Genomic DNA, 26,603 nt, shown 5'->3' on the forward strand with positions numbered 1-26,603 from the left:
ACTAGATACGCAGCCCTTTGTGATGTATGTCACAAATAGTTTCTCCCAGTTTGTCAACTGTCTTTTGACTTTGTTATGGTGTTTTTGCCATGCAAACTTTTTTTAACATAGTCGAATTTACCAATCATTTCTTTTGTTGCCTCTGGATTTTGACTCAGCTTTATAAGTCCTCACCTACACTGACAGTAAAGTACCAGTTCAGTTCAGTTGCTCAGTCGTGTCCGACTCTTTGTGACCCCATGAACCGTGGCATTCCAGGCCTCCCTGTCCATCACCAACTCCTGGAGTCCACCCAAACCCATGTGCATTGACTCGGTGATGCCATCAAATCCTCTCATCCTCTGTCATCCCCTTCTCCTTCTGCCCTCAACCTTTCCCAGCACCAGGGTCTTTTCAAATGAGTCAACTCTTCGCATGAGGTGGCCAAAGTATTGGAGTTTCAGCTTCAACATCAGTCCTTCCAATGAACAGTTAGGATCCAGTTAGGATCCATTTTATAATATTTAAATCCCTGATTCATTTGGAGTTTTTCCTTATGTATGGTGTGAGGTAATGTATGGTATGGTAATTTTATCTTTTTCTAAATGGCTCTTCCCCAGCACTATGCTCCAGTGATGAAAAGTCACCTTTATCAATTTCCTTATGTACTTGGACTTATTTCTGGGATTTTTAGACAGTTTTATCAGTCTATGTGTATATGTACATATGCTAGTATCACACTTACACAGTCTGTTTTATTGTCTGATACAGGGATAAACCAGCTTGGTGGTACTCAAAGTTTGCTATATTCCTCTATTTAGTTAATACTAATGGCTACAAATTAAATTTTTTTAACACAGCAGATAAGGGTACCTCGCTTTTTTAAAAATATCTTTTGTTTTGTCCTTTCTCAATTGCATTTAAAACTAAAAAAATTTAATAGAGGTCTAACATTTTTGATTTTTTTAATTAACCTGTAATTGTTGATGAGCATTTAGGAAAAAACACACTAAATAAACAGACCTCTCATTTACCTGACATTTTGGTACAAGCTACATGAAAGTAATATGGTTCCAATATGACAAAATTTGTATACACTCATCCATTTTGAAGGTAACTCTTTATGTGTTTCCTATATCCACAATGTAAAAGACAATTTGATCTTATAATGAAAACTCAGTATCCATTTTAGATCTATTGAAACAGTGGCTGACTTTATTTTTCTGGGCTCCAAAATCACTGCAGATGGTGACTGCAGACATGAAATTAAAAGACAGTTACTCCTTGGAAGGAAGGTTATGACCAACCTAGACAGCATATTGAAAAGCAGAGACATTACTTTGTCAACAAAGGTCTGTCTAGTCAAGGCTATCGTTTTTCCAGTGGTCAAGTATGGATGTGAGAGTTGGACTATAAAGAAAACTGAGCACCGAAGAATTGATGCTTTTGAACTGTGGTGTTGGAGAAGACTCTTGAGAGTCCGTTGGACTGCAAGGAGATCCAACCAGTCCATCCTAAAGGAAATCAGTCCTGGGTGTTCATTGGTGGGACTGATGAAACTGAAACTCCAATACTTTGGCCACCTGATGCGAAGAGCTGAATCATTTGGGAAGACCCTGATGCTAGGAAAGATTGAGGGCAGGAGGAGAAGGGGACGACAGAGGATGAGATGGTTGGATGGCATTACCAACTCGATGGACATGGGTTTGGGTGAACTCCAGGAGTTGGTGATGGACAGGGAGGCCTGGCGTGCTGCAGTTCATGGGGTAGCAAAGAGTAGGATGCAACTGAGTGACTGAACTGAACTAAACCTATTTATTATGGTTTAGTTAAACCACTCTATTTTATTATGCGAGGCTTGGGAACGGGAGAAGTACTTAGATGTTTGTTTCTACAATTCCCAAGTGATCTTTTTCTTCCAAATTTTTATTCCCCTTTCCCCATTTCTTCCTTTGAAGTTAGGCCCTCAGCCATTACTTCCTGCTCTAGTGACCTGTATTTACGCTAATCATCATGTTTCCATCTTCCAAAGTATTACTTTCAATCTATTTTGCTCTGATTAGGAAGGTAATTAGTCTAATTAGAAATGTGTAAAATAAGAATAAAATAGTTCAGAGTAACATAAATGAATTCTAAGTGTGAATATCATAGTTTATATTGTGCTGTCAAAAAGGATTTTTTTCTGGAACTTTCTAAATCTGAAGTCATCAAATTAAACATCTGGTACAAAGTAAGAATTCTTCCTCTTTCTTATTCCTGAGAGAGCTGTCATCTCAACAATTCATAAGCAGGTATCTCAAAATCATCCAAGAAACCATAATCCAAACTGAACAATTCGGGTAACTTCCCTATTTTTCACTAAAATCAATCTCCCTAAAATTTTTAACCACTGATCTTACTGTTACCTTCTGGTATAAATAAATTCCCCTTCTATTATGAGGACAATCTTTCAAATACTTGTTTCTCCAAATCTTATTTCAAGATCACATTCTACAGCTCTTTCAATAATTAAAATAAAATGGTTTACCAACACTGCATTATCCAAGCTTTATGATAAGGTAGTATTTCTTATAAATATTCCATTTGAATCTGATTCCATATGGCTGAAGTGAATTTATTATTCATTTTTAATAACCAATGAAGTTACAGATACACTTTTTAGAAAGTATATGAGGTGGATATAAGTCATAATCAGTCTGGGGAAAAGAACTTTCATTAGAAATTTGACAGTGACTCACCATAGACATCTGAGGGTCAGGAACTTTCACTATCTCAAAGCTTGTTAAAATTGGAGATGACTCATCACCATCCTGGATCACAATGCAACAAGTTCAAAAAAATACATACATATATATATTTAACCAAATGGCAAGAGACAATACGTGAGCATGTGTACTCTAATGTATTTTAAATTTTAAATAACATCATCCCTCCTTTTAAAAAATTATCATCTTTCAGCTATATTTTAAATTCATTTGCTATACATACATATCCATTTGTTATCTTCTGTTGCTGATGAAATATTTTGAGAAAATAAAATTTAACAATAAAAAAACCTGCATTATATAGTTATTAGAGATATAATGTCTGGAAAATTAGTAGATTATCTTTGTCAGGATTTTGTTTTAAACTTTGTTTATAATGACTAAGTCAAAATAATATGTCCTAATTTTAAAACTCAGAACAAAAAATCAAAGAGTATAATTAAAATATGGCACAATGGATGTGTCACATTATTTGCAAAAATCACTTAGCAGATTTTGGTAATTTTTCAAATTACCACAATTAAGTTCCACTCAGAAAAGTAGACTTTTACATGTGGGTCAACATTACTCAAAGTTATACCCAACTAGAAACTCAGCAATATTGCTTCTCAGAGGACACTTACTCAACACCATGCAAGCTAGAATAACAAGAATCAATTCTTATGAAATAAAACTGTCTTATTTTGTTGGCATTATCATTTTTGAAGAACTCTGGCTTTTATTTTTACCCAATTCAGGGAAGAAAGGTAATTTGGCCTAATAAATGTCACTGCATACATCCTGGAAAAGGGTAAACTAATTTAGGTTGAAACTCATTTCCTCACAATTGTATGCCTAGCATCAAATTTTTCTGTCAACTTCCAAATGCTAGTATATTTTCAATTTTACATATGTGTAACAAAATCAGGGGAGACTGAAAGAGGGGGAGTATTGTGACTTTACTTTAGGTTCAGTAATTGAGTCTTAGAGAAAACCACAAATTCCCACAGCTGTTGTTTAACAGGCTGGTTCTCAGTCACAACACCAAAAAACACATTTATCAACCCAACTGTGACAAGTAATCTTCACTAAGGCTATCTGTCACAGAAGACAGGTGACAAGAAAGTCTATTTCCATTAGAGTCAATGCACTGGCCCAGCAATCTTTACACTAAGTGGAAATATGACAGGAAAGGTAGACAGGCATTAATTTATGGGCAATTTTCAAGAAGCAGTTAGAAAGGGGTCAAGAACCTTTTCAAAAATACTTGAAATTCTTCTAATTTCTATTCTGTTATTATTTCATCTATTATCAAAGCTATCTTTCAAAAGATCCTTCACATCTCCAGTGTTTGAAAATACCATCACCATTAGCATGCTTTTGCAATATAAACTCCATATGGGTGGGAAATATTGCTTTTAATGAAATTGCATATATTAAAAATTAAAAACGTGATTTTATTAAAATGTATTGGTAACAAAACAATTTCACTCACATACATTACCCTTTCTTTTTAACAGTTTTTCTAATGAATAAACAGTGTTAAATAGTTTAACTTCCTATCTTTTTTCCCTCCCCCAGAGAATATAATTTATAAAATAAAAAGCTGAAACAAGTTAACTTTTTCTAACCTTTTTTCTAAAGGAAGGGGTAAAAAAAGGTATCTTTTTTCTAAAGATAAAGGGGAAAAAAAAAAAAATATATATATATATATATATAACCTTGCAAAGTACCAGAAAAATGATCACAAACTAACTATACAAATCCTAAACCTTCATTATGAAAACATCTTTCAAATAGTAATTTAACAGCTATAAACCATGTATTTAAAAAAAAAAAATCACTCGTTGACAACTTTAACAAATAACACTAACATGTAAATGCAATTTCAAAGCACTACTTCTTACGAACAACTTAGCTCTATGATGGAAGAAATATTATTCTATTATGCCATGTATCAAAAGTCTGTCCTCACACTGATTCTGACTTACACCATCCTCATAAGCACTTGTCTCAGTACTTTCACAATAACAGAAGGTGTCTAGTTTATGTGTTTTTGAACTCCACATACTATTATTTCTGTAGTACTGAAATGAAGACCCATCAATAAGCATTTAAAGCACAGATATTTTTCAAGTAGCTAGATATCAAACACGCAACCACTTTCTTTTGGTAATGAACAAACCAGAGCAAATTCATAACTGCGTACTTTTACCACTCAGACTAATGATAACATGGTTTTCTTAATTTTGCATGTACTTTATAAATAAATGAACATTTAAAAGGTCTTTCATAAGCTTACTTATGCTTAGGGTCACATATACAGTTTCAACACATTATATACATACTTATATACAAACATACCCTTAACATTCAATAGCCTAACACATAAAAAATATGATACCCTCTTTTTACTTTTCAAGTGGATACTAATTGTTAATGAAGCTATTGCTTTAATGTCCTACTTGCCAGTTTAGAGAACAATTAATCAAAAAGTTTTTAATCTCTTGCATATTTATTGAATTCTGTAACCCAGAAATGCATTACATGAATGATCAACTTTTGTAATCTTGTTCTAGCTAAATGATTTGATTTGTATATATAAAAACAGCTGCAGCTGACAGCTGTCTACTGCCATCCTGTAGCCAAATAATTCATCCCAGCAGGAACAATAGTAATTTTTCTAATGTTTCCCCTCCCCTCTACCTTAGAGACCATAAACAGTTCCAAGGAAAATACCTTTTCATAATAAACAATACCATATTCCTTATCATCACACTTGACACATCGAAACTCAACCATCAAGTACATGAAATTAGAACTTCGTTTTTCACTCTAAAAAAGAAAAAAATTATGAAAAATGATTTCCTTCAACACCAGTTTGTCTCTTATTCCCAATTCAGTAGTACATGGAATCCATCAAATACAAGTTAAAATGTAACAAATGTTTATGTCATTATTATAAATGCACTATTTTTTATACACTACTACTATTTCACTACTGCCTTATCCAGAAGTGCCTACTACTCATTTGTAACTCCTTCCTCAAACTTAATGAATTTTTTGGTTTCTTCAGTAGTATGAATTTTATTACATAACACTGTAAAGGTATTTAGTATATATTTGCAGGAAAATTATTTTATCTCAAAAAAAACATAAGATTTTTGTATTTCTAAAAATTTTAAGCAAAGAACATTTCACTCTTAAACCCTATGGACTAATCCAAATATAAAAGTTAATATAACAAAAACAAAGGTAAAACAAACTATGTAACTAAGGACAGAGGTCATTTGAGATTAACAGATACAACATTTACAAGTTTTTGACAATTTATAAATGGTCTTAAAATAACTTGCTATCATTTGTAAATTTTTATCAATAAACTTTAAATACACTGGGGAACAGTTATTCTTCCCCAACATTTAAAATGTTGGCTGTATGTATAACTGTATTCCCTTAAGAAAGCAAATATTATGTTAATAATGAAGTAAAAAAAAAGAAACTTAAAGGGTGATTAGCTCTAACCCAAATCAGTTTGAAAAATGGCTTTAAATCTATAGTTATATGATCACAAGGATCTAAGAAGGTCACTTAAAACTGTTCAGCTTTATGAAGCATATTATAAGCCCATTATGATAATGGTAATGGCCTGTTAGCCTCTTATCTTTTTAAAGAGTGTGGATAGAGTGAGAAAAAGGCTGGGCAAGGTATGTGCTAACGTTACATTTTCTAAAACCAGGGGTAAGTGAGTGATGAATAGAAACATTTCGATTAAACTGTTTTTGGAACATGACAACTATAAAAATTCAAAACAGTAAATTTTTTTTCCAGTTTCAGTATATGAGAATATATTATGAATAAGTTTAGAAAAGATACCCAGTGTTCATACTAAATATAACTGTTGTTAGACATTACTAATTCATTTTTTAAAAATGCACAATGCTAAAATTCAACTTTTCTAAGCGTTCACTATAAAATGACCAATTTCTCTCTTCCTCCTGCTAAAAAGTGTTCAGAGAACAAAAATTAAGTCAGTTGTGCCATATGCTGATCACTATTAGCTACATATATCACAAAATTGTTATCCCTCTCTCATAATGTGATTAATATACAATTGCTATTTCTGATCTCTAGGCCCAACATCTAGTATATCAGTGCGAATGAACAGAAAATTTTGTTGTTCTAATTTTGTAAAGAGTTTCACTAAAGTCATGTCTTAATTAAACCAATTCAGGACCAGTGCACAAGATCAGGAAGTACAAAAATTATCTGAACCATGTAACTTCATTAAGTGTGCACAGTCCTACATGTACTATGTACTGCCTAAGAGAAGGAGCATCTTAACTGGGGGGGAGGAACTGCTAACGACGACGTAAGGTAACTGAAGTAAAGATGTTGTGTTGATATTATGTTGACAGACATATCCAACTTGAACATAAACTGCCATATGGAGAAAGAGAGAATCTACAAGTGAGGTATCAAACTTAACATGGGCTTCACTTATATGATATTTATGATGCAAAGTAGTCAAAGGGAAGTGTTAGTCACTTAGTTGTATCCAACTCTTTGCGACCCCATTGACTGTGGCCCACTAGGCTCCTGTCCATGGAATTCTGCAGGCAAGAATATTGAAGTAGGGATCCATTACTCTCTCCAAGAGATGTTCCCAACCCAGGCACTGAACCCGGGTCTCCTGCACTGTAGGATTCTTTACCATCTGAATCAGAGATATCTACTACTTATTTCAGGGTTCAGAAGAACACTAGAATATAAGAAAGGTAGATATCTCAAGTTTTCCTCTTATTAGCATAGAACTCACAACTAGAAGTTATCCTCAATATCTCACATAGGAAAGATACATGACAATAAATAATTCTTAAAAACAATTTTTCATTTAAAATTCTGGACAAAAAATTTTGAAAGATAAAAGAGGGATACAACCCACCTCATTTATCATTTCTATTTCTCTAAATGTCAATCTGTCCAGCCAATCTACTTTCACCATGTGACCTTGTCGATGAGCTTTGGTGAGCTGAAAAACAAAAAAAAAATAGAGAAAATTTTAAGAGACAGATCTCATAGAAAACAGGATAAAGAATGGTAATGGGCCATTCTCACCTTCTGGGAAAGACTACCTTCTACCTACAGGATGTGTATCTCTCTAAATAAACTTGCTTTCCCCTTAAAAAAAAAAAAGAATAGTAAAGCTTATGCAATAAAACAAGGAAAAGGAAACAAATAATAAACAGACTGGGAAGAAATAATACATGCTTTAGTCAAAGGTGACATAATCATTTATGTAGAAAATATTTTAAAATGGACAAAAAAGCCGCCTGGAATTAATAAGCAATTATAGCAAGGAGGATACAAGGTTCAAATAAAAAGTCAATCTCTTTTCTATATGCAAGCAATTAATAAGTAAAACTTGAAATTAAAAACACAATATCATTTACATTGGGCTTTCCAGGCAGCGCAGTGGTAAAGAATCCACCTAACAATGCAGCAGACACAGGAGATCTGGGTTTGATCCCTGGAGAAAGAAATGGCAACCCACTCCAGTATTCCTGCCTGGAAAATTCCATGGACTGAGGAGCCTGGTGGGCTACAGTACATGGGATCCCAAAGAGTCGGACAATAATCATTTATATCCTGTTCAGTTCAGTCGCTCAGTCGTGTCTGACTCTGTGACCCCATGGACTGCAGCAAGCCAGGCTTCCCTGTCCATCACCAACTCCCGAAGCTTGTTCAAACTCATGTCATAATATAAGCTAATCATTTATATTAGCACCCCCCCAAAATAAAGTTGATATAAATCTAAGAAAATATGTATAAGATCTATATGAGGAAAACTACAAAACTCTGATGAACAAGATCAAAGAAGAACTAAATAAATAGACAGATACTCCAATGAGGGTAAGAAGATTCAATATTGTCAAGATGTCAGTACTTACCAACTTGACCTACAGATGCAAAGCAATCCCAGTAATCAAGATAGTGTGCAAAATAGCAAATAAATAGATCAATGAAATACAATAGATTCCAGAAATAGATCACAGAAATATAGTCCACAGATCCCTGACTGAGAAGCAGAGGCAATAAAATGGAGCAAACAGTCATTTCAACAAGTATTGCTGGACTAACTGGACATGCAGATGCAAACAAATACATGTAGACAAAGACCTTACATCCTCTACAAAAAGATAATTCAAAATGAATCACAGGCCTAAATGTAAATCAGAAAATACAAAACTCCTATCAGATAATATAGTAGAAAATCTAAATGACCTTGGGTATGATGACAGGTTTCTAGATACAACACCAAAGGCACAATCCATGAAAGAAATCACTGATAAACTGGACTTCATTACAATTAAAAACTTTTCTCTGTGAAAGACAGTGTGAAGAGAATGAGAAAGCAAGTCATAGACTGGAAGAAAATACTTGTAAAAGACCCATGATAAAGAATGTTAGCCAAAATACATGAAGAACTCTTAAAACTCAACAAAAGAAAACAAGTGGTCAGATTAAAAAAATGGGCCAAAGATTTTAATAACTCACCAAAGAAGAAATATGGATGGCAGATAGTTAAATGAAAATGCTGCACATCACGTGACATCAGGGAGATGCAAATTAAAACAAGAAATCACTAAACGTCTATCAGAATGACCAAGATTTGGAAAACTGACAGCAGTAACTGCAGGTGAGTACGTAGAGCTATAGGCATTCTTCCTCATTGCTTGGGGGAACGCAAAATACACAGCCGCTTTGGAAGACAGCGTGCCAGCTTTATACAAAACTAAACAGACTCTTACCATACATTCCAGGAATTGCCCTCCTTGGTGTTTACCTAGAGTTGAAAACTTATGCCCACACAAAAGAGTGCACATGGATATTTTTATAGCTTTATGGCTTTATTTATAATAGCCAAATCTTGGGCACAACTCAGATGGCCTTCAGTAAGTAAACGGATAAATTGGTACATTCAGACAATGTTACTCAGTACTAAAAAGAAAGGAGGTATCATATAAAAATAGATAGCCAGTGGAAATTTGCTGTACAATGCAGGGAGCTCAAGCCAGTACTCTATGAGAACCTAGAGGGTGGCACAGGGCAGAAGGTGGGAGGGAGGTTCAAGACGGAGGGGATATATGTATACCTATAGTTGATTCATGCTGATATATGGCAGAAACCAACCCAACACTATAAAGCAATTATCCTCTAATTAAAAAAAAAAAGAGGTTTTAATCCATGAACAGACACCAAGAAACCTTAAGTGCACATTACTAAGTGAAAGAAGCCAGTCTGAAAAGGCTACCTACAGTATGACTCCAACTAAAGAAAAGGTAAAACTATGGAGATAATACAAAGATAAACAGTTGGCTTGAAACTAAACATGAAAAAAACTAAGATCTGGTCCTATCACTTCATGGCAAATAGAAGGAGAAAAAGTGGAAGCAATGACAGATTTTATTTTCTTGGACTCCAAAATCACAGAGAACAGTGACTACAGCCATGAAATTAAAAGTCACTTTCCCCTTGGAAGAAAAGCTATGACAAACACAGTGTATTAAAAAGCAGAGACATTACTTTGTCAACAGAGGTCCATATAGTCAAAGCTACGGCTTTTCCAGTAGTCATGTGTGGATGTGAGAGTTGGACCATAAAGAATGCTGTAAGTGCCAAAGAATGAATGCTTTCTAATTGTGGTGCTGGAGAAGACTCTTGAGAAGTCCCTTGGACTGCAAGGAGATCAAACCAGTCAATCCTAAAGAAAATCAACCCTGAATATTAATCAGAAGGACTGATGTTGAAGCCCCAATACTTTGGCCACCTGATCACCTGATACCAAGAGCCAATTTGTAAGAAAAGACCCTGATGCTGGGAAAGACTGAAAGCAAAAGAAGAGGGCAGCCAATGATGAGATGGTTAGACAGTATCATCAACTCAATGACCATGGATTTGAGCAAACTCCAGGAGACAGTGGAGGGCAGAGGAGCCGGACTTGCCACAGTCCATGTGTTTGTAAAGAGCTGGACAGCACTTAGTGACTGAAAACCAACCACAACAAAGCTGCCTGGGGTAGAGGGGAGAAAAGGGATATAAAAATGGAGCACAGAAGATTTTTAGGGCAGTAAAACTACTCTGTATCATGCTATAATGATGAATAAATGACATTAAACATTTGTCAACGCCCATAAAATGTACAATATTCAGAGAACCATACGGTAAAACATGGACTTGGGGTAATTATGACCTTTCCCTGCAGGTTCATCAATTTTAACAAATTATAACAAATGTATCACTGTGGTGGGAGGTGTTGAAAACGGGGGAACTATGCATAAGTTGGGGTAGAGTGTATATGAGAAATATTCATACCTTCCTCTTAGTGTATATGAGAAATATTTGCACCTTCCTTTTAGCAGTGCTGTGAATGTAAAACTATTCAACAAAAGTAAAATCTTTTTAAAAAAATCTAAAAACTTAAAAAAATGAACGGTTATGTCACCTTCACATCTGACACATTTCTATAAACAACAAAAGCTATACACAACTATCAAGATAAGAAATGGACTTGGCTGGAAACTGTTACAACTTAAAAAAAATTTTTTTTTAATGGTCTATAATCTGTCACTAAACATGCTAAAAAATAATGAAGCCTTTACTGAACATATCTTCATCTATATTTCTTGCAGTTTGATTATTATAAAGGGAATTATAATAATAGTTCTTCAAATTGGAAATAAACTTTTTTCCACATCTCAATATGAAAAATAAGATAGTTACATACATAAGGCATTTCTCAGGAGCCTATAATACTCTAAGATGTAAGCTTATTGGTGTGTGTGTTGCATTTTAAAGAGGTTTAGCAACTAAATAACAACAATAAAAGAATTAACAGTAATAAAAGATCTAGAGCTAGAAAAAGAATTTCTAGAGCTGCAGTTGGTACAGTCCTCTGAAGGTCTTACAAACCAACCTAACCTTGGTTTCACAAATGAAATAATAAGTCTACTACTATACAGAGTTCAAGATAATCTCTAAGGTCCTCAAACTGCAACTAGATTTTGTCTAAGATAGTGTAATTTTAAACAACAGCATTATTTATGCATCAAACCTTCTTTCTTTCTAAACAAATTCATAGCATAAAGCAAAACTGGGCATTAAGGACTTCATGGTAGCTGGACTTTATGACTTGTCTTCATTTCTATTATACATGCTATTTTGGCATTCCTAAAAGGATGGTAAACACTTTCACCAATTATAATTTATCTCTCTCACAGAACCAAAAATCTTCATCAGTATTCTTTATATTACTCAAATAAGGGACTCTTATCACAATTATCTGGGTGTTCATTGGAAGGACTGATGCTGAAGCTGAAACTCCAGTACTTTGGCCACCTCATGCAAGAGTTGACTCACTGGAAAAAGACCTGATGCTGAGAGGGACTGGGGGCAGGAGGAGAAGGGGACGACAGAGGATGAGATGGCTGGATGGCTTCACTGACTCGATGGACATGAGTTTGAGTAAATTCTGGGAGTTGGTGATGGACAAGGAGGGCTGGCGTGCTGCGATTCATGGGGTCGCAAAGAGTCGGACACGACTGAGCAACTGAACTGAACTGAACTGAATCACAATTACATGGTCAAACTATTTCAGAAATGAAAATGGTAACTTCATACAAGTTTTGAGGATCACTGTAATATAAAAATATTATCAGCTTAGCTGTCTTCTGAATAACAAATTCTTTTCCACCTGAGGTAACCTCTAAATGAAAATGGATAAGGCAACAATTTATTATTCACACAAAGCAGCAGGAACTAAACATTTTGTGGAATATTAGACAAATACTAACATGGAAACAGACCAAGAATTAATCATAAGGGAACCAAAAGAACATGAGGCTACAAGTTCATGACCTAAAATTCTAATCCTAGCACTCCATTTTTGAATTCTGTCATTTTTGAACCCACAGATCTACAAAAAGGATTAACTTCTAGTCCTGGTACCAAAATTCAAATAGAATAATGGATGCACATTATGACAGGTAGTATTAACCCTTATAGTCTTTAAAGAATTGTATTCTCACTTTGCCATATGTTTCCAACTAGTTTTTTAAATGAATAAAAATATACAGGGTCATAGCACATCACCATAGCACATAGCACATCAACACTGAAGTGTCAGAGCTAGAATTGAAACCCCAGGTCTGTAAAGTTCATACTCTTTCCACCAGTCTTCACTATCTCCTCTACTGATGCATTTGTAGAAAGAGATTTAAGTCCATTAAATTTTTTAATGTTTTAAACACAACTTTCATACTTATGACGCAGTAGTTGATTCTCCACTAGTTTCCTTTGAGGAAAAAAATGTCAAAAGCTTATTAAGTTTAGATATGGGAGAACGTGTTGGGCATTTTTCTTTCCCTTATTAAATCATCAGATAAACTGAAAATTTTCTAAAGTCATTTCACTAATACCAGAATTCATGTTTGCTGCTAGTATAATATACACGGGCTTCCCCAGTGGCTCAATGGTAAAGAATCCATCTGTGATTCAGGAGCCACAGGAAATGTGGGTTCAATTCCTGGGTCCGGAAGATCCCCTGAAGAAGGGCTGCAACCCACTACAGTATTCTTGCCTAAAAATCCCATATACGGAGGACCCTTGTGGGCTACAGACCACAGGGTCGCAAAGAGTCGGACATGATGAAGCAACTCAGCACACATGCACTTGCATAGTATATTTCTAGCTTTTCTATTTGAATACTAAAAGATGACTATTCTCAACCTTACAAATAACAACCAAAGAATGCATGGTCAAGGATGGTAGTACCATAAATTGGTAAAACCATTTCAGAGTACAAGTTTAAATTACCTGAGATATATTAGTATTTGTGCATCATTGTTTCCAATATGGAAAACACAGACATAAAAGAATATAAATGTTTATCAACAATGGGAACTGTTAAAGTAAACTATGGTACCCATAAAGAAATACTACAAGCAAAAAAAAAAAAAAAGAAAGATCTTTATAACCTGCTAGGAAAGATTACTATGACTGCTGAATACAAGAGCAACTGCAGAGGTTCCCTGGTAGCTCAGTGGTAACGAATCTGCCAGCCAAAGCAGGAGACACGGGTTCGATCCCTGAGCCCACATGCCGTGGAGCAACTAAACCTGTGAACTACAACCAATGAACCTAAGCTTCCAGAACCTGAAAGCTGAAACTACTGAAGCCTGCGGGCTCTAAAGCCCATACTCTGCAACCAGAGAAGACACCACAGTGGGATTTCCCAGGCAAGAAGAGTAGGTCGCCATGTCCTTCTCCAGGGGATCTTCCCAAACCAGGGACCAAACTCACATCTCCTGCATTGGCAGGCAGATTCTTTACCACTAAGCCATCAGGAAAGCCTATTTATCTGATACTATGTAAAAAAGCACCCCGAAACTTAAGTGACTTAACATTTATCTTAATATATGTCACAATAAAGAAGGCTGAGTTCTAAAAATTGATGCTTTCTAATCGCAGTGCTGGAGAAGAATCTTAAAGAGTCCCTTGGACAGCAAGGAAATCAAACCCAGTCAATCCTAAAGGAAATCAACCCTGAATATTCACTGGAAGAACTGATGCTGAAGATGAAGCTCCAATACTTTGGCCACTTTATGCGAAGAGCCAATTCATTGGAAAAGATCTTGATGCTGAGAATGACTGTGGGCAGGAGGAGAAGGGGGCGACAGGATGACATGGTTGGATGGCATCACTGACTCAACGAACATGAGTTTAAGCAAGCTCAAGGAGATAGTGAAGGACAGGGAAACCTGATGTGCTGCAGTCCATGGGGTCACAAAGAGTCAGACACAACTGAGCAACTGAACAACAACAATATGTGGAGACATCAAGAAGTCATTTTCTTGAGGAATTCTGAATATTGTTTAATTAGTCTAACAGTCTCTCATGTGATGGCTGGAGCTGGACTGTCCAAGACTGCTTCACTCACAATTCTAACACCTTTGTGGGAAAGGGTGGAGCTCAGCTGGGAAACCAGGTGGTGGGGGCCTCTATCTTTCTGAAGGTATTCTCAGTGCTGCTCCCTCTTCAAGTAGTCTTTGAACACAGAAACTCCAAGAAGGCAGTCAGACTTCTTACATGGTGGCTCATTACTCCCTAAAGTGCAAAAACAGAAGCCTTCAGGCTGTCTTAAAGTTTAGTTCTGGAACAGGCGAGCATCACTTCAGCTACATCATGTTAGTTAAAATGAGTCAGAGAGTTAAGTGCAGATCCAACATGAAGGCATGAGCACTGTGAAGCATGTTTCCTTCATTGAGGGTCATCTATGTGAACTAGCTACTATAGCGCTTACTAGATAATATAAGCATAAAACAAATCGCTCAACAGCAAAAGAGCAAGAGGAAAGAATCTGAAGATGGCAAAGCTAGCTTGTGACTGGACTTCAGGCATCAAGTAAAGTCTAGAATCTATCACAGTTCCTAAATGATTAGGCCTTACCTTCTTCTCCAAAATAAGTTCCTACAACTCTCCAACTGACATGCTAATTCCAGCCACCCATTTCAGTTCTCCAGACCATAAGCCCTGTAAGACTTGATGCAGATTAAATAATTTAATATCAGATGAAAAACTGTACTAAAATTTTAGAAAACTATAAAGCACTGTGCATATTGTAAGCAGCTGTTATTAGCCTATAACCTATGTCACTTCATCTCTACAGGTGGTGATGACTATGTAGACAGACTTGGGTGGTTTTCACCAGTCCGAGGCAGCTTCCAGTTGTCTCCAGTCTGAGAATATTAGAAATAATGAAGACCAACAATGAACTTGAACAATTTATATTTCATTTAGGGTCTGAAATGTCAGTGACCTAGATCTCCCAGATGAGAAAACCTGCATTCTGTTAAACAGCAGGGTAAAACTAGTGCAGTTTGTCTCCAATTGCTTGTGAAGATACAATCCTCACTAAGTGCTCATCCTAAACAGCAGCCAGGTCAAGGTATCAGCAAGAGTCATTCTTTCTTTTTAAGAAACACAGATTTCTACAGAATTCACAAGAACTCATATAGAGGCTGGAAAAGAAGTCCACTGTCACAGAAATAATAGTATCATTATTGAGCTCTAACTTAACTAAGAATTAAACATCAAGTGATTTTAAAAGCTATTTAAATAAAAGAATCTGTAAGAACCAAATAATAACATGCACAGGTAACTGCTTGGGAGTACAAATAATGTATATCAGATTTAATGGGAGGACAGATACATGCTTGAAGAAGATGCTTCAGGTGAGTATGTATTCAACACAAGTACCAAGAACAGAACTTAGAAGTAGGCCAGCTTGCTACACTATATATAGACGAGGAACAGCAGAGAAAAAAAATGTCAAACTGGATAGCTATCCCTGGGAACAGACACACTTCCATGATCACCACAACTCACAAGTCATCGCTCCTTACGCATATCTGCCCTACTAGACCATAAGCTTCTTGAGAGAACCTAGCATTTACTCATTCAATTATTTATATTTATTGACAGGACTTCTAAGTGAAAGGGTGACATAACAAAAAATAAATGCTTGTATACTCTGCAATTCTGTTCAAGAGCTTTGGGGAGTGAATGAGGGGCAAGGAGGAGGAAGTGACACTCAAAAGGAAGCTGGAGAAAAGAATGTTCATGCTTTTAGTCACTTTTCTCTAGTACTTAAATAATTTCAACATGAATATATGTTAGTTTGTTGTTTTAAGTTACAAACTTCCATCAGGGTCCTCAACTCTGGAGATGGGTACAGAATGTTGAACAGAAGAAGCAAGTTCTCTGCCTTAAAGAACTTAAGATAGGGGTGAGTTATTTATATGATAATGCCTGTATGTTCATATGGTAAATGCTTATACATCTATGTTTTTCAGTTGCTAAGTCGTGTCTGACTCTTTGGGACCCTGTGGACTGCAGCAAGTCAGGTTTTCCTGTCCTTCACTATCTCCGGAGTTTGCTCAGACTCATATCCATTGATTCAGTGATGCTATCTAACCATCTCATTCTGCTGTCCCCTTCTCCTATCCTCTTTCTCAGCATCAGGGTCTTTTCCAACGAATCAGCTCTTTGCATCAGGTCGTCAAAGCATTGGAGTTTCAGCATCAGATACACAAACTGAAACAGTAATATTAAAGTCATGAATGGGGTGATATGACAAAAAAATAATGGGGGTTCTTGAGAAAGCCTCTCAGGCACATAACACTTAAGAAGAGACTTAAAAAAAAAAGAAGAGACTTGAAGGATAAGAAGTGAGTCAAACAAATAGGATGAAATCTTCCACGCAGAGGAAACAGCTTTACTTGTCAGGACATCAGAGAGCCTGATGTGCCTAGGCACTAAAGAGAGACTGGAATGGTAGCCCTTAGTGAATATTTAGGTAAATCAAGTCCTCTTCAAAGTGCAGAATAGTAAGATCAATATATATATATATATATATATATATATATATATATATATACATGTGTGTATATATATATATGAGATGCTTACTGGGAATCAGTTTTCTTGAGGTTCACCATGATCTGGATTTTTCCTTATAGTAGACAATACTCTTACAGCCTGAAGGAAGAAGGGGGCTTCCCAGGTGGCTCAGTGGTAAAGAACCCGCCTACCAAGGAGACACAAGAGACATGGGTTCAATTGCTGGGTCAGGAAGATCCCCTGGAGTAGGAAATGGCAACCTACTCTAGTATTCCTGCTTGGGTAATTCCATGGACAGGGGAGACTGGCAAGCTCTCTGATATCCTGACAAATAAAGCTGTTTCCTTTGTATGGAAGAGTCCATCCTGTTTGTTTGACTCTCCTTATCCTTCAAGTCTCTGCTTAAATAAAGGAAGAAAGGGGAGAGTAAAAATAACTGAAAAGCTTTTATCTATTTCAAATCTGCCTAGGAATTTACCTAGGGAGGTAAATGAGAAGAGATAGACAGACTCAACTGGAGAGAAAATGGTAGGCTTTGTTGCTTTACAAGAGATGAAATAACAACTTACAATGTTCAAGCTAGAGAAAATTTAAAGTGGATAAAGGCTTAACAACCACAGAGGAGTGCTGAAACGAATTATAGCATATCCATATTACACAAAATCCTACAGTCTTTACAAATCACGCCATGAAAGCAGCTTAAATGACCTGGAACAATTCTGAAACACTATTCATTTGAACACACACAATATGATCCCAAATTAAAAATAAATATATACACATTCATATATTACATACACACATACATACATTTATTTACCAAAAGCATATCAACTAAAATATTAATAATGGTGACTACTGTGGGTAAAGAATTGGAGGTGATTTTTACAGTCTTTGTACTTAAATATCTTTTACTAGTGTAGATGTGTATTATCTTGTAATAAGTTACTTAAAAGCTAAACTTACTTTAAAAATAACTGTGGAGAAAATTCTGTTGAGAAAATCACAAAAGACCACCATTTATCAAGATGATGCTAAATAAGGTTATTTTGCTTCATTGTAAACTCAAAGAATAAGGATCAATCTGATTAATTTACCTCAAACACATGAAATGAAACCCAGGTATTAACGTAATTATTCTCTTAAATTATTTCTTCCAAGGGCCTTTCAACTAGATCCAACTAAAAACCCATATAAATTAAATGATGCTGCTGCTTAATGGTTAATAAAACCACCTATATAGAAAAATGCGTAGGTTTAAGGTTTAAAACTTTATTCACATCGAGAAACTTTCAGAGGGGAGTTACAAAATAGGTGGCTTTTCCAAAATAAGTAACTACACAACAGGTGATGCTTGGGTCAGATACACTGATGCTTTTTCAGGAAACCTAAGGAGAAAAAAATGACAAAGCTGTATTTTTTCCCCCCTCTGCCATTTGAAAAAACAAACAAAAAACCAGTCTACCCTTATCACCAAAACTTCCAGATTCAGACAGCCTATGTGAATGTTCAGAAATCGCCCTCTTGACACATTTACAGGAATATTGGCCAATAAAAAAGGCTGGAACTACCAAACCCAAGACTATTTTTTATTCCACCATGATTATAGAGGGCTGTGTTTATTCAACTACTTCATATCTGATTCATCTAAATTCTTTCAATTTAAATGTTATAACTCGGCTGATTCATATCAATGTATGACAAAACCCACTGAAATGTTGTGAAGTAATTAGCCTCCAACTAATAAAAAAAATTAAAAAAAAAAAAAAATGTTATAACTCTTTTTAACAGGAACACTTTCCTAAGCCTAGACTAGAAGTACTCAATAAACAGAAAATCATTATCAGTCAGCTAATCTATCAATATTTGTAGGATCCACTATGGCTCACTAATATAGATTTCAATTATTAAACAGTATGATTCTTTAATAATTTTTAATGTGTCAAATCTGTTTCAAATCGAACACAAGTTACACAGTAATTTATAATTGAAGAAAAAATATAGCTGTATATAAGAATTCACTTGAACTGAGATTTAAAAAGGAGGCATGTCTATATGTTAGAGTTTGCACACACACCTACAGTACTTAATTCTTACAAGACAAGGAGTTTCTTCTACCTTCCTGATTAATTTCCTTAGCCACAGATCTTCAATTTTACTTTGAAATTTTACATGTGCATCTTATTCAGGAAGAGTGGTATTTGCCTCATAAAAGTTGTTTTCAATTTCACTTCTCAGAGATTAGTCTTAAAAGCATGTTATTGTGTACTTTTCTGGCAAAAACTATAGCTGTGAAGACAGACAACAGATTTATAGAACATAAATCGATATTCTTTTAGGGCTTAATCTTTCACTGGCAAAAAAGAATTTAGTCTACTTGCTACCATCAATTTCAATACAAATCTAAAAGTTTTGACAATCTTAGACATCAGTAAGCAAATCAAAGTGACTAATAAAAAACATTCTACCATGTATCATTAGTAATAAATTTGTAAGAGATTACCACATTCTTTTATGACACAGAAAAAGCCAACAGAATCAAAACCAATATGTTATTCTTATAAAGTTACACATACTACTTACACAATTTGATGACATCAATGGTGCCACTAAACAAGTTTTACAGTTTTGAATAATTTTACAGAGAATTGTTTGACATTTGGAAGGAAAAATCCCTAAGGATAACAGAATATTCATATTTCTCCTCGTTCCCACCCTCCCCTCCCAACCATTCTTCCTCCCTTCCCACTAAAAGCCCACTGAAAAAGTAGTGTGTTAGCAACCTAATTGAGTTAGTTGACGTTGATCTTTTTCATCAAAATGTTTTTCAGTGTGGGGGAATTAACCAAATAACTTCACTAAGTGGTAAATGAATTCCAAGAAGTGTGAAAAGAGGTGGTATAAATGCACTGGGTGACTTAATATTATTTATTGTTTCCCCAGTTCTGGAAAGTTAAATGCCTGAGTTTTAAAATTATGTATGCAATTAAATTTTTTATTTTTATTATAAAACAAAGTATGCAGAATAATGTAACAAACATCCATGTATTCAGTCAAAACTGAACATGTATTAACAGTTTCTCTTATTTCACTCTTTTTAAAAAAGATTTTAAAAAAAGCAAATCAAAGGTATTTGTAAAGACTTCCCCCATTCTTTCATTTCAATTTGCTTTTTTAAACTTAACGCTGTTTTTGAGATGTATCTCTGTTAATCTACACAACTCAAATGCTTTCACTTAAATTGCTGTAGAGTATCCCAGTATGAGTAAATGTATCATTTATTCTCCCAACAAGCTCAACATTTTGTGTTATTATCAGGGCTAAAGTGAATAAGTATGTCTCTCCTTATGCCCATAAGTGAGTTTTCTTAGTGTAGAAATATAGGCATGTAATTGCTGGATTTCCAAGATGAAAATCGATACCTTTTCTGATTGATTTATTTATAAATTTCATGTAGTTTTCTTACTCCTGCAAATATTCTTTAAACATTGTATTTTTAGATTGGTGATAGAAACTTTGGAATAGTAACTGATTTCTGCTTAATTAATCTTGTATTTAACATTTCTTGACTATTTGTAACAGTTTGTCTAACAGTTCTTTTGACTTTTCTATATGATCATCATCTGTAAATAATTCCTATCCTTTACCTCTATATATACAGTTTCCTTGTACTGACTAGTACAAGAAACTCTGGTACAGTGTCTAACCCGAGCAATAGTAGAAGCATCCTTATTTTGTTCCTGACTTTAAAGAGAACGCTTCTTACATTTAATCATTTGGTAAGATATTTGTTATCAGTTCTTGGTCTATTTCTTATATCAGGTTAAGAAAGTCATATTTCACTTTACCAAAACTTTACATGATAAATGTTTGTTGAAGTTTACCAAAAAGTTGGTAAGACTGGGGATCCTTTTGACCGTATGTTATTTTCTCCTTTAATATGCAGGAGATGGTTAACATAGTAGGCTTGAAGCTCTAACTGTAGAAGGACCTGCTTGCAAGGATGGCCCTGGTCAATGTGTGAAAACCTGACTTCTGAAACATTCTCTAACTGGTATAGACGTTTCACTGTGACACGGCTCTCGGTACACTGCAATTTATGGTGAGCAACTGCTCTCTTTCTGGGAGGCTAGACTTTTGGCAGTTGAGGGCAAAGAATGTGTGACCAGACCCCCAGGAAAACCCCCAATTTCTGAGTCTCAAAGGGCTTTTTCCTAAAAGGCTTCATTTTAGTTTCTGGAGAAGGAAGCACTATCAAGTAAGTCTCTTCCTGGGCTGGGAAGGGGAAGAATAGAAAGCCTATATATGGATTTCTCCAGACCCCACTACACCTTTTTATCTAACTGAACCATCTATTTGTATATACTTACTGTGTTGCTTATAATAAATCTTAGCTGTGATTACAACTCCCTCTGAGTCCTGTGATTCCATCATCTCATTTTGGGGGACCCCTGAAACACTCAATAATATAATAATAAGGTATACTAATAGATATCCTGTGTTAAACTGTTTCTGAAAGGTGAAAAGTGTAGTCACTCAGTTGTGTCTGACTCTTTGTGACCCCATGGACTATAGCCCACCAGGCTCCTCTGCCCATGGAATTCTCTAGGCTAGAAAACTGAAGGGGATTGCCATTTCCTTCTCGTGGGGATCTTCCCAACCCAGGGACTGAACATGGGTCTTCCTCATTGCAGGCAGATTCTTTATCATCTGAGCCACAAGGGAAGCCCCAAACTGCTTTTATGTAAACATTCTTGGAATAAATTCTGTTTGGGCATGATGTACTTTTTAATTGCTTGATTCAGTTTTCTAATTTTCTGCTGAAATGTTCCATCTGTTAGTGAGAAGCGTCTAATTTTCCTTTCTTTCACTTTCCTTTTCTAGTTCATGGTCATACTGATCTCAGCAGGTTTTATACATTTAGCTTATAAAACCACCTGGGTTTGAAAAAAGGAAAATAAAGGGTTCATTATACAGCTATAGTAGCAAATAGTATCTTGCTTTTTGTGTTTTGATCCCTTGATTTATGTTTTATAATCTTATATAATGCTTAATTTTAAATTATTTTTTCAGTATTTTACTGTCTGAATTTCTGGCAGATATATTCCAGTTGTTTGTTATAATTACTGACTTTAGCTTTCATTGGTTTGTAATTTTAGATTGTAAACTGATCTCTTGTAGGGCTTCCTAAATTGTCATACTTATTTTACTACTACTTCATATTATTAGCTATTTGTTGTGGGAGGATTCTCAGTTTATCTTAGTTTTACACATGACTGAAACCAGAAATCAAACAACATTATTTGTTTATCTTCTATTGATGTTAAAGGAATCTAGAGAAAGGAAGAGATATATTAGAAAACACTTATGGCAGAAAGCAAAGAAGAACTAAAGAGCCTCTTGATGAAAGTGAAAGAGGGTGAAAAAGCTGGTTTAAACTTAACATTCAGAAAACTAAGATCATGGCATCTAGTCCCATCACTTCATGACAAATAGAGGGGGAAACAATGGAAACAGTGACAGACTTTATTTTGGGGGGCTCCAAAATCACTGCAGATGATGACTGCAGCCATGAAATTAAAAGACTCTTGCTCTTTGGAAGAAAAGTTATGGCCAACCTAGACAAAACATTAAAAAGCAGAGATGTTACTTTGCCAACAAAGGTCCATCTAGTCAAAGCTGTGGTTTTTCCAGTAGTCATGTATGGATATATAAGAAAGCTGAGCACCGAAGAATTGATGCTTTTGAACTGTGGTGTTGGAGAAGACTCTTGAGAGTACCTTGGAGAGCAAGAAGATTCAACCAGTCCATCCTAAAGGAAATCAATTCTGAATATTCACTGGAAGGACTGATGCTGAAGCTGAAACTCCAGTACTTTGGCCATTAGATGTGAAGAACTGACTCATTGGAAAAGACCCTGATGCTGGGAAAGATTGAAAGCAGGAGGAGCAGGGGACGACAGAGGATGAGATGGCTGGATGGCATCATCGACTCAATGGACATGAGTGTGAGCAGGCTCCGGGAATTGGTGATGGATAGGGAAGCCTGGCGTGCTGCAGTCCATGGGGTCATAAAGAGCCAGACATGACTGAGCGACTAAACTGACTGACTGAAGTTTGGCAAATGTTTTGACTTTTGAAATGTGATTTATAAGCTAGATATCATTTTTGTTTATAAATTCAAGAACAGATTATCAAAGTGATGATTTACATGGGTTTTTAAACCAATATCGACATAATGATATTTCCAGTTAGATTTTAGAGAAATGAGAAACATGGAATTTTCAGAGACATGGTTTGGTAATTAAAAGCATTACCTTTAATTTTATGCTTTTAAAATTAATAGAACAAAATTTATGGAAGATTTAAATAGTAATGAGTTTGAGTAAGCTCCAGGAGTTGGTGATGGACAGGGAATCCTGGTGTGTGCGACTTGCACTCCATGGGGCCACAAAGAGTGAAACACGACTGAGCAACTGAACTGACTGACTGACTAAAGTACATTAAGACTGGGTAGAAAGACTGGCAGTCAAAACCCCTAATTTATAGCTGCAGCAGCAGCAGCAGATCAGTGACTAGCCAGGTATTTCTGTGTTTGTGGACATTTTTCATTGATATAATGTGGTCAGTTGGACTCCATTCTCTCTGTGAATTACAGGAATCATAAGTGTCATCATCATCATGATATCTTTCAGCTGTTCTGAAAAGAAAAGAGACTATTTTCTCTATAGTATAGCAAGTTGATTAAGCATATTTTTCTTGGTTTCTGAACATATTCCTACCTTGAAGTAGCTTTGTGAATAAACTTTGTAAATAAACTGATATTCTGGATAAAATTAGTTTAAGAAAATAAATTATTCAGTAGGACCTATTAATGATCTGTCTCCCTCATTAGGATTATGTAGTTAATCATTTTCAGAATATAACACAAAGTTCTTAGAGATACCTTCAATTAATTTTATCTTAGGGCTTTTGTGGGGAAAAGTTGGTATTCTCTGCAATGTCTGTACTTGATTTGATCTCTTCACATTAAAATAAGTGTCCTTTCAGCCATACGTAAATCAGTGAAGTTACCACACTCCCTCACATCAAACACAAAAATAAAACTCAAAACGGCTTGAAGATTTCATTATAAGACGTGGCACTATAAAACTCCTGGAAGAGAACGTAGGCAAAAGCTTCTCTGGCATTAAGTCACAGCAATCCTTTCTTAGATCAGACTCCCAAAGCAAAAGAAATAAAAGCAAAAGTAAACAAACGGAACTCATTAAACTTGAAAGCTTTTATACAGCAAAGAAAATCATAAACAAAATGAAAAGACAAACTATGGGAGAAAATATTTACAAATGATGTGCTTAATTTCCAAAATGTACAAACTGCTCATATAGCTCACAAAAACCCAAACAATCCAGTCAAAAAACAGGAAGAAGACCTAAACAGACATTTCTCTAGAGAAGACATAAAGATAGCCAACAGGCACATGAAAAGATACTCACCACTGCTAATTATTAAAGAAATGCAAATCAAAACTACAATAATAAATTACCTCACACCAATCTAATGGTCATCATCAAAAAGTCTACAAATAATAAATGCTGGAGAGGGTGTGGAGAAAAGAGAACCCTCCTACGGTGCTGGTGGACAGGTAAATTGGTGTGGCCACTATGGAAAACATTATATAAGTGCTTTAAAAAACTAAAAATAAAAGTTACCATATAATTCAGCAATCCCACTCCTGGTCATGTGTCCAGAAAAGATGAAAACTAGTTCAAAGAGATACATGCACCCCAAGGTTCATAGCAGCACTATTTACAACAGCCAAAACATGGTAGTGTCCATCTACAGATGAATCAATAAAGAATATGTGTGTGCATGATCAGCCAGTCGTGTCCGACTTTGCAACCCTGTGAACTGAAGCCCGCCAGGCTCCTCTGTCCATGGAATTTTCCAGGTGAGAATACTGGAGTGGGTTGCCACTGCCTACTCCAAAAGAAGATATGGCAAGCATATGTATATTTTAACATACATATATGAAGTAATAGTCATGAAAAGGTCATTTGCAGCAACACGGATAGACCTAGAGATTAATCATACTAAGGGAAGTAAGCCAGAGAGAAGCAAAAAAAGACAAATTTCTTGATATCACTTACATGTGGACTCAAAAAAAAAAGTATACAAATGAACTTAAAACACAGAGAGACTCACAGACATAGAAAATAAACTTATGGTTGCCAAAAGAGAAAGTAGGGCGGGGATAAATTAGGAGATTAAAGTTAACAGATACACACTGCTATATATAAAATAGATAAATAGCAAGAGGGCCTGAGGTGGCACTAGTTGTAAAGAACCCGCCTGCCAAATCAGAAGACGTAGGAGACGTGGGTTCAATCCCTGGGTCAGGAAGATCTCTCGGAGGCGAGCATAGCAACCCACTCCCGTATTCTTGCTGGAGAATCCCACGGACAGAGGAGGCTGGCAGGCTACAGTCTATAGGGTCACAAAAAGTCAGACACAACTGAAGCGACTGAGCATGAACATACACAAATAAAAGAATCTACTGTTTAGCACAGAGAACTATACAGTATCTTGTAATAATGTATAATGGAAAAGAATCTGAAAAGTTTGTGTGTGTGTATTTATGTACAAATATATATAAGTGAATCAGATGAAGTCTGTAACAAATAGCCGCACGCTGCCTCCCCTTTTAGTATAAAAGAAGCCTGAATTCTAACTCAGGTAAAATGGTTCTCTGAAACACTAGTTCACCATCTTCTCAATCTGTTGGTTTTCAACATAAAATCACTTTTCCTTGCCCTAACACCTAGTCTCTCCATTAACTGGCCTGTTATGCGGCGAGCAGTATGTGCTTGGACTCGGTAACATTAACAACAATTAATGCCATAACTACTGTTTATAAAACCAGTTCATTTATAGCACAGATATTTAGTGGATGCTCACTCACCACAGGAAAGTCACTGTTTAGTGACTCACCATAAAAGATGGTGCTTATTGGGCACCACCTTCTATGCTATACCTGAGGACCTATAGGAATATATTGGGTTGGCCAAAAAGTTCCTTCAGGATTTAAGTAAAAATAAAAGGCCTAATTTTTCATTTTCACCAAGAACTTTACTGAACAATGTAGTCATCGTTTTGTTCTACTACCTGCTGCCATTTTAAAGGCAACTTCATAACTCCATCTTCCCCAAACACCTTATCTTTATAAGCAAACAAGTGTTCCAGGTGCCTTTTCTATAGTCTTCCAGGGAACTGAAATTGTTTTCCAGTAACAGAATTCTGTAAATACCAAAATAAATGGAAATCCCAAGATGAATACCATAGATGACTCAGAACTTCCCAGCCAAGCTTTAACAGCCTTTGTCTGTCGTCAAAGAAACATACAATCTTGCAATATCCTGAT

The 26,603-nt window shown here is 35.6% G+C and overlaps 1 protein-coding gene across 2 annotated transcripts in view; it reads right to left on the reverse strand.

The window, feature by feature from the left end:
• The window catches only part of PIK3C3 (phosphatidylinositol 3-kinase catalytic subunit type 3), a 157,570-nt gene that overhangs the window by 95,082 nt on the left and 35,885 nt on the right, over positions 1-26,603 (reverse strand). For both annotated transcript variants that reach the window (XM_061131258.1, XM_061131257.1), the window contains exons 5-7: positions 7,669-7,755; positions 5,463-5,558; positions 2,718-2,789 (exon numbers count right to left, since the gene is read on the reverse strand). In XM_061131258.1, the coding sequence (XP_060987241.1) occupies positions 2,718-2,789; positions 5,463-5,558; positions 7,669-7,755 (255 nt within the window). The remainder of the gene's footprint in view (positions 1-2,717; positions 2,790-5,462; positions 5,559-7,668; positions 7,756-26,603) is intronic.

Source organism: Dama dama, chromosome 27 (assembly GCF_033118175.1).
Source record: "Dama dama isolate Ldn47 chromosome 27, ASM3311817v1, whole genome shotgun sequence".
In the NCBI taxonomy this organism is placed as follows: domain Eukaryota; kingdom Metazoa; phylum Chordata; class Mammalia; order Artiodactyla; family Cervidae; genus Dama; species Dama dama.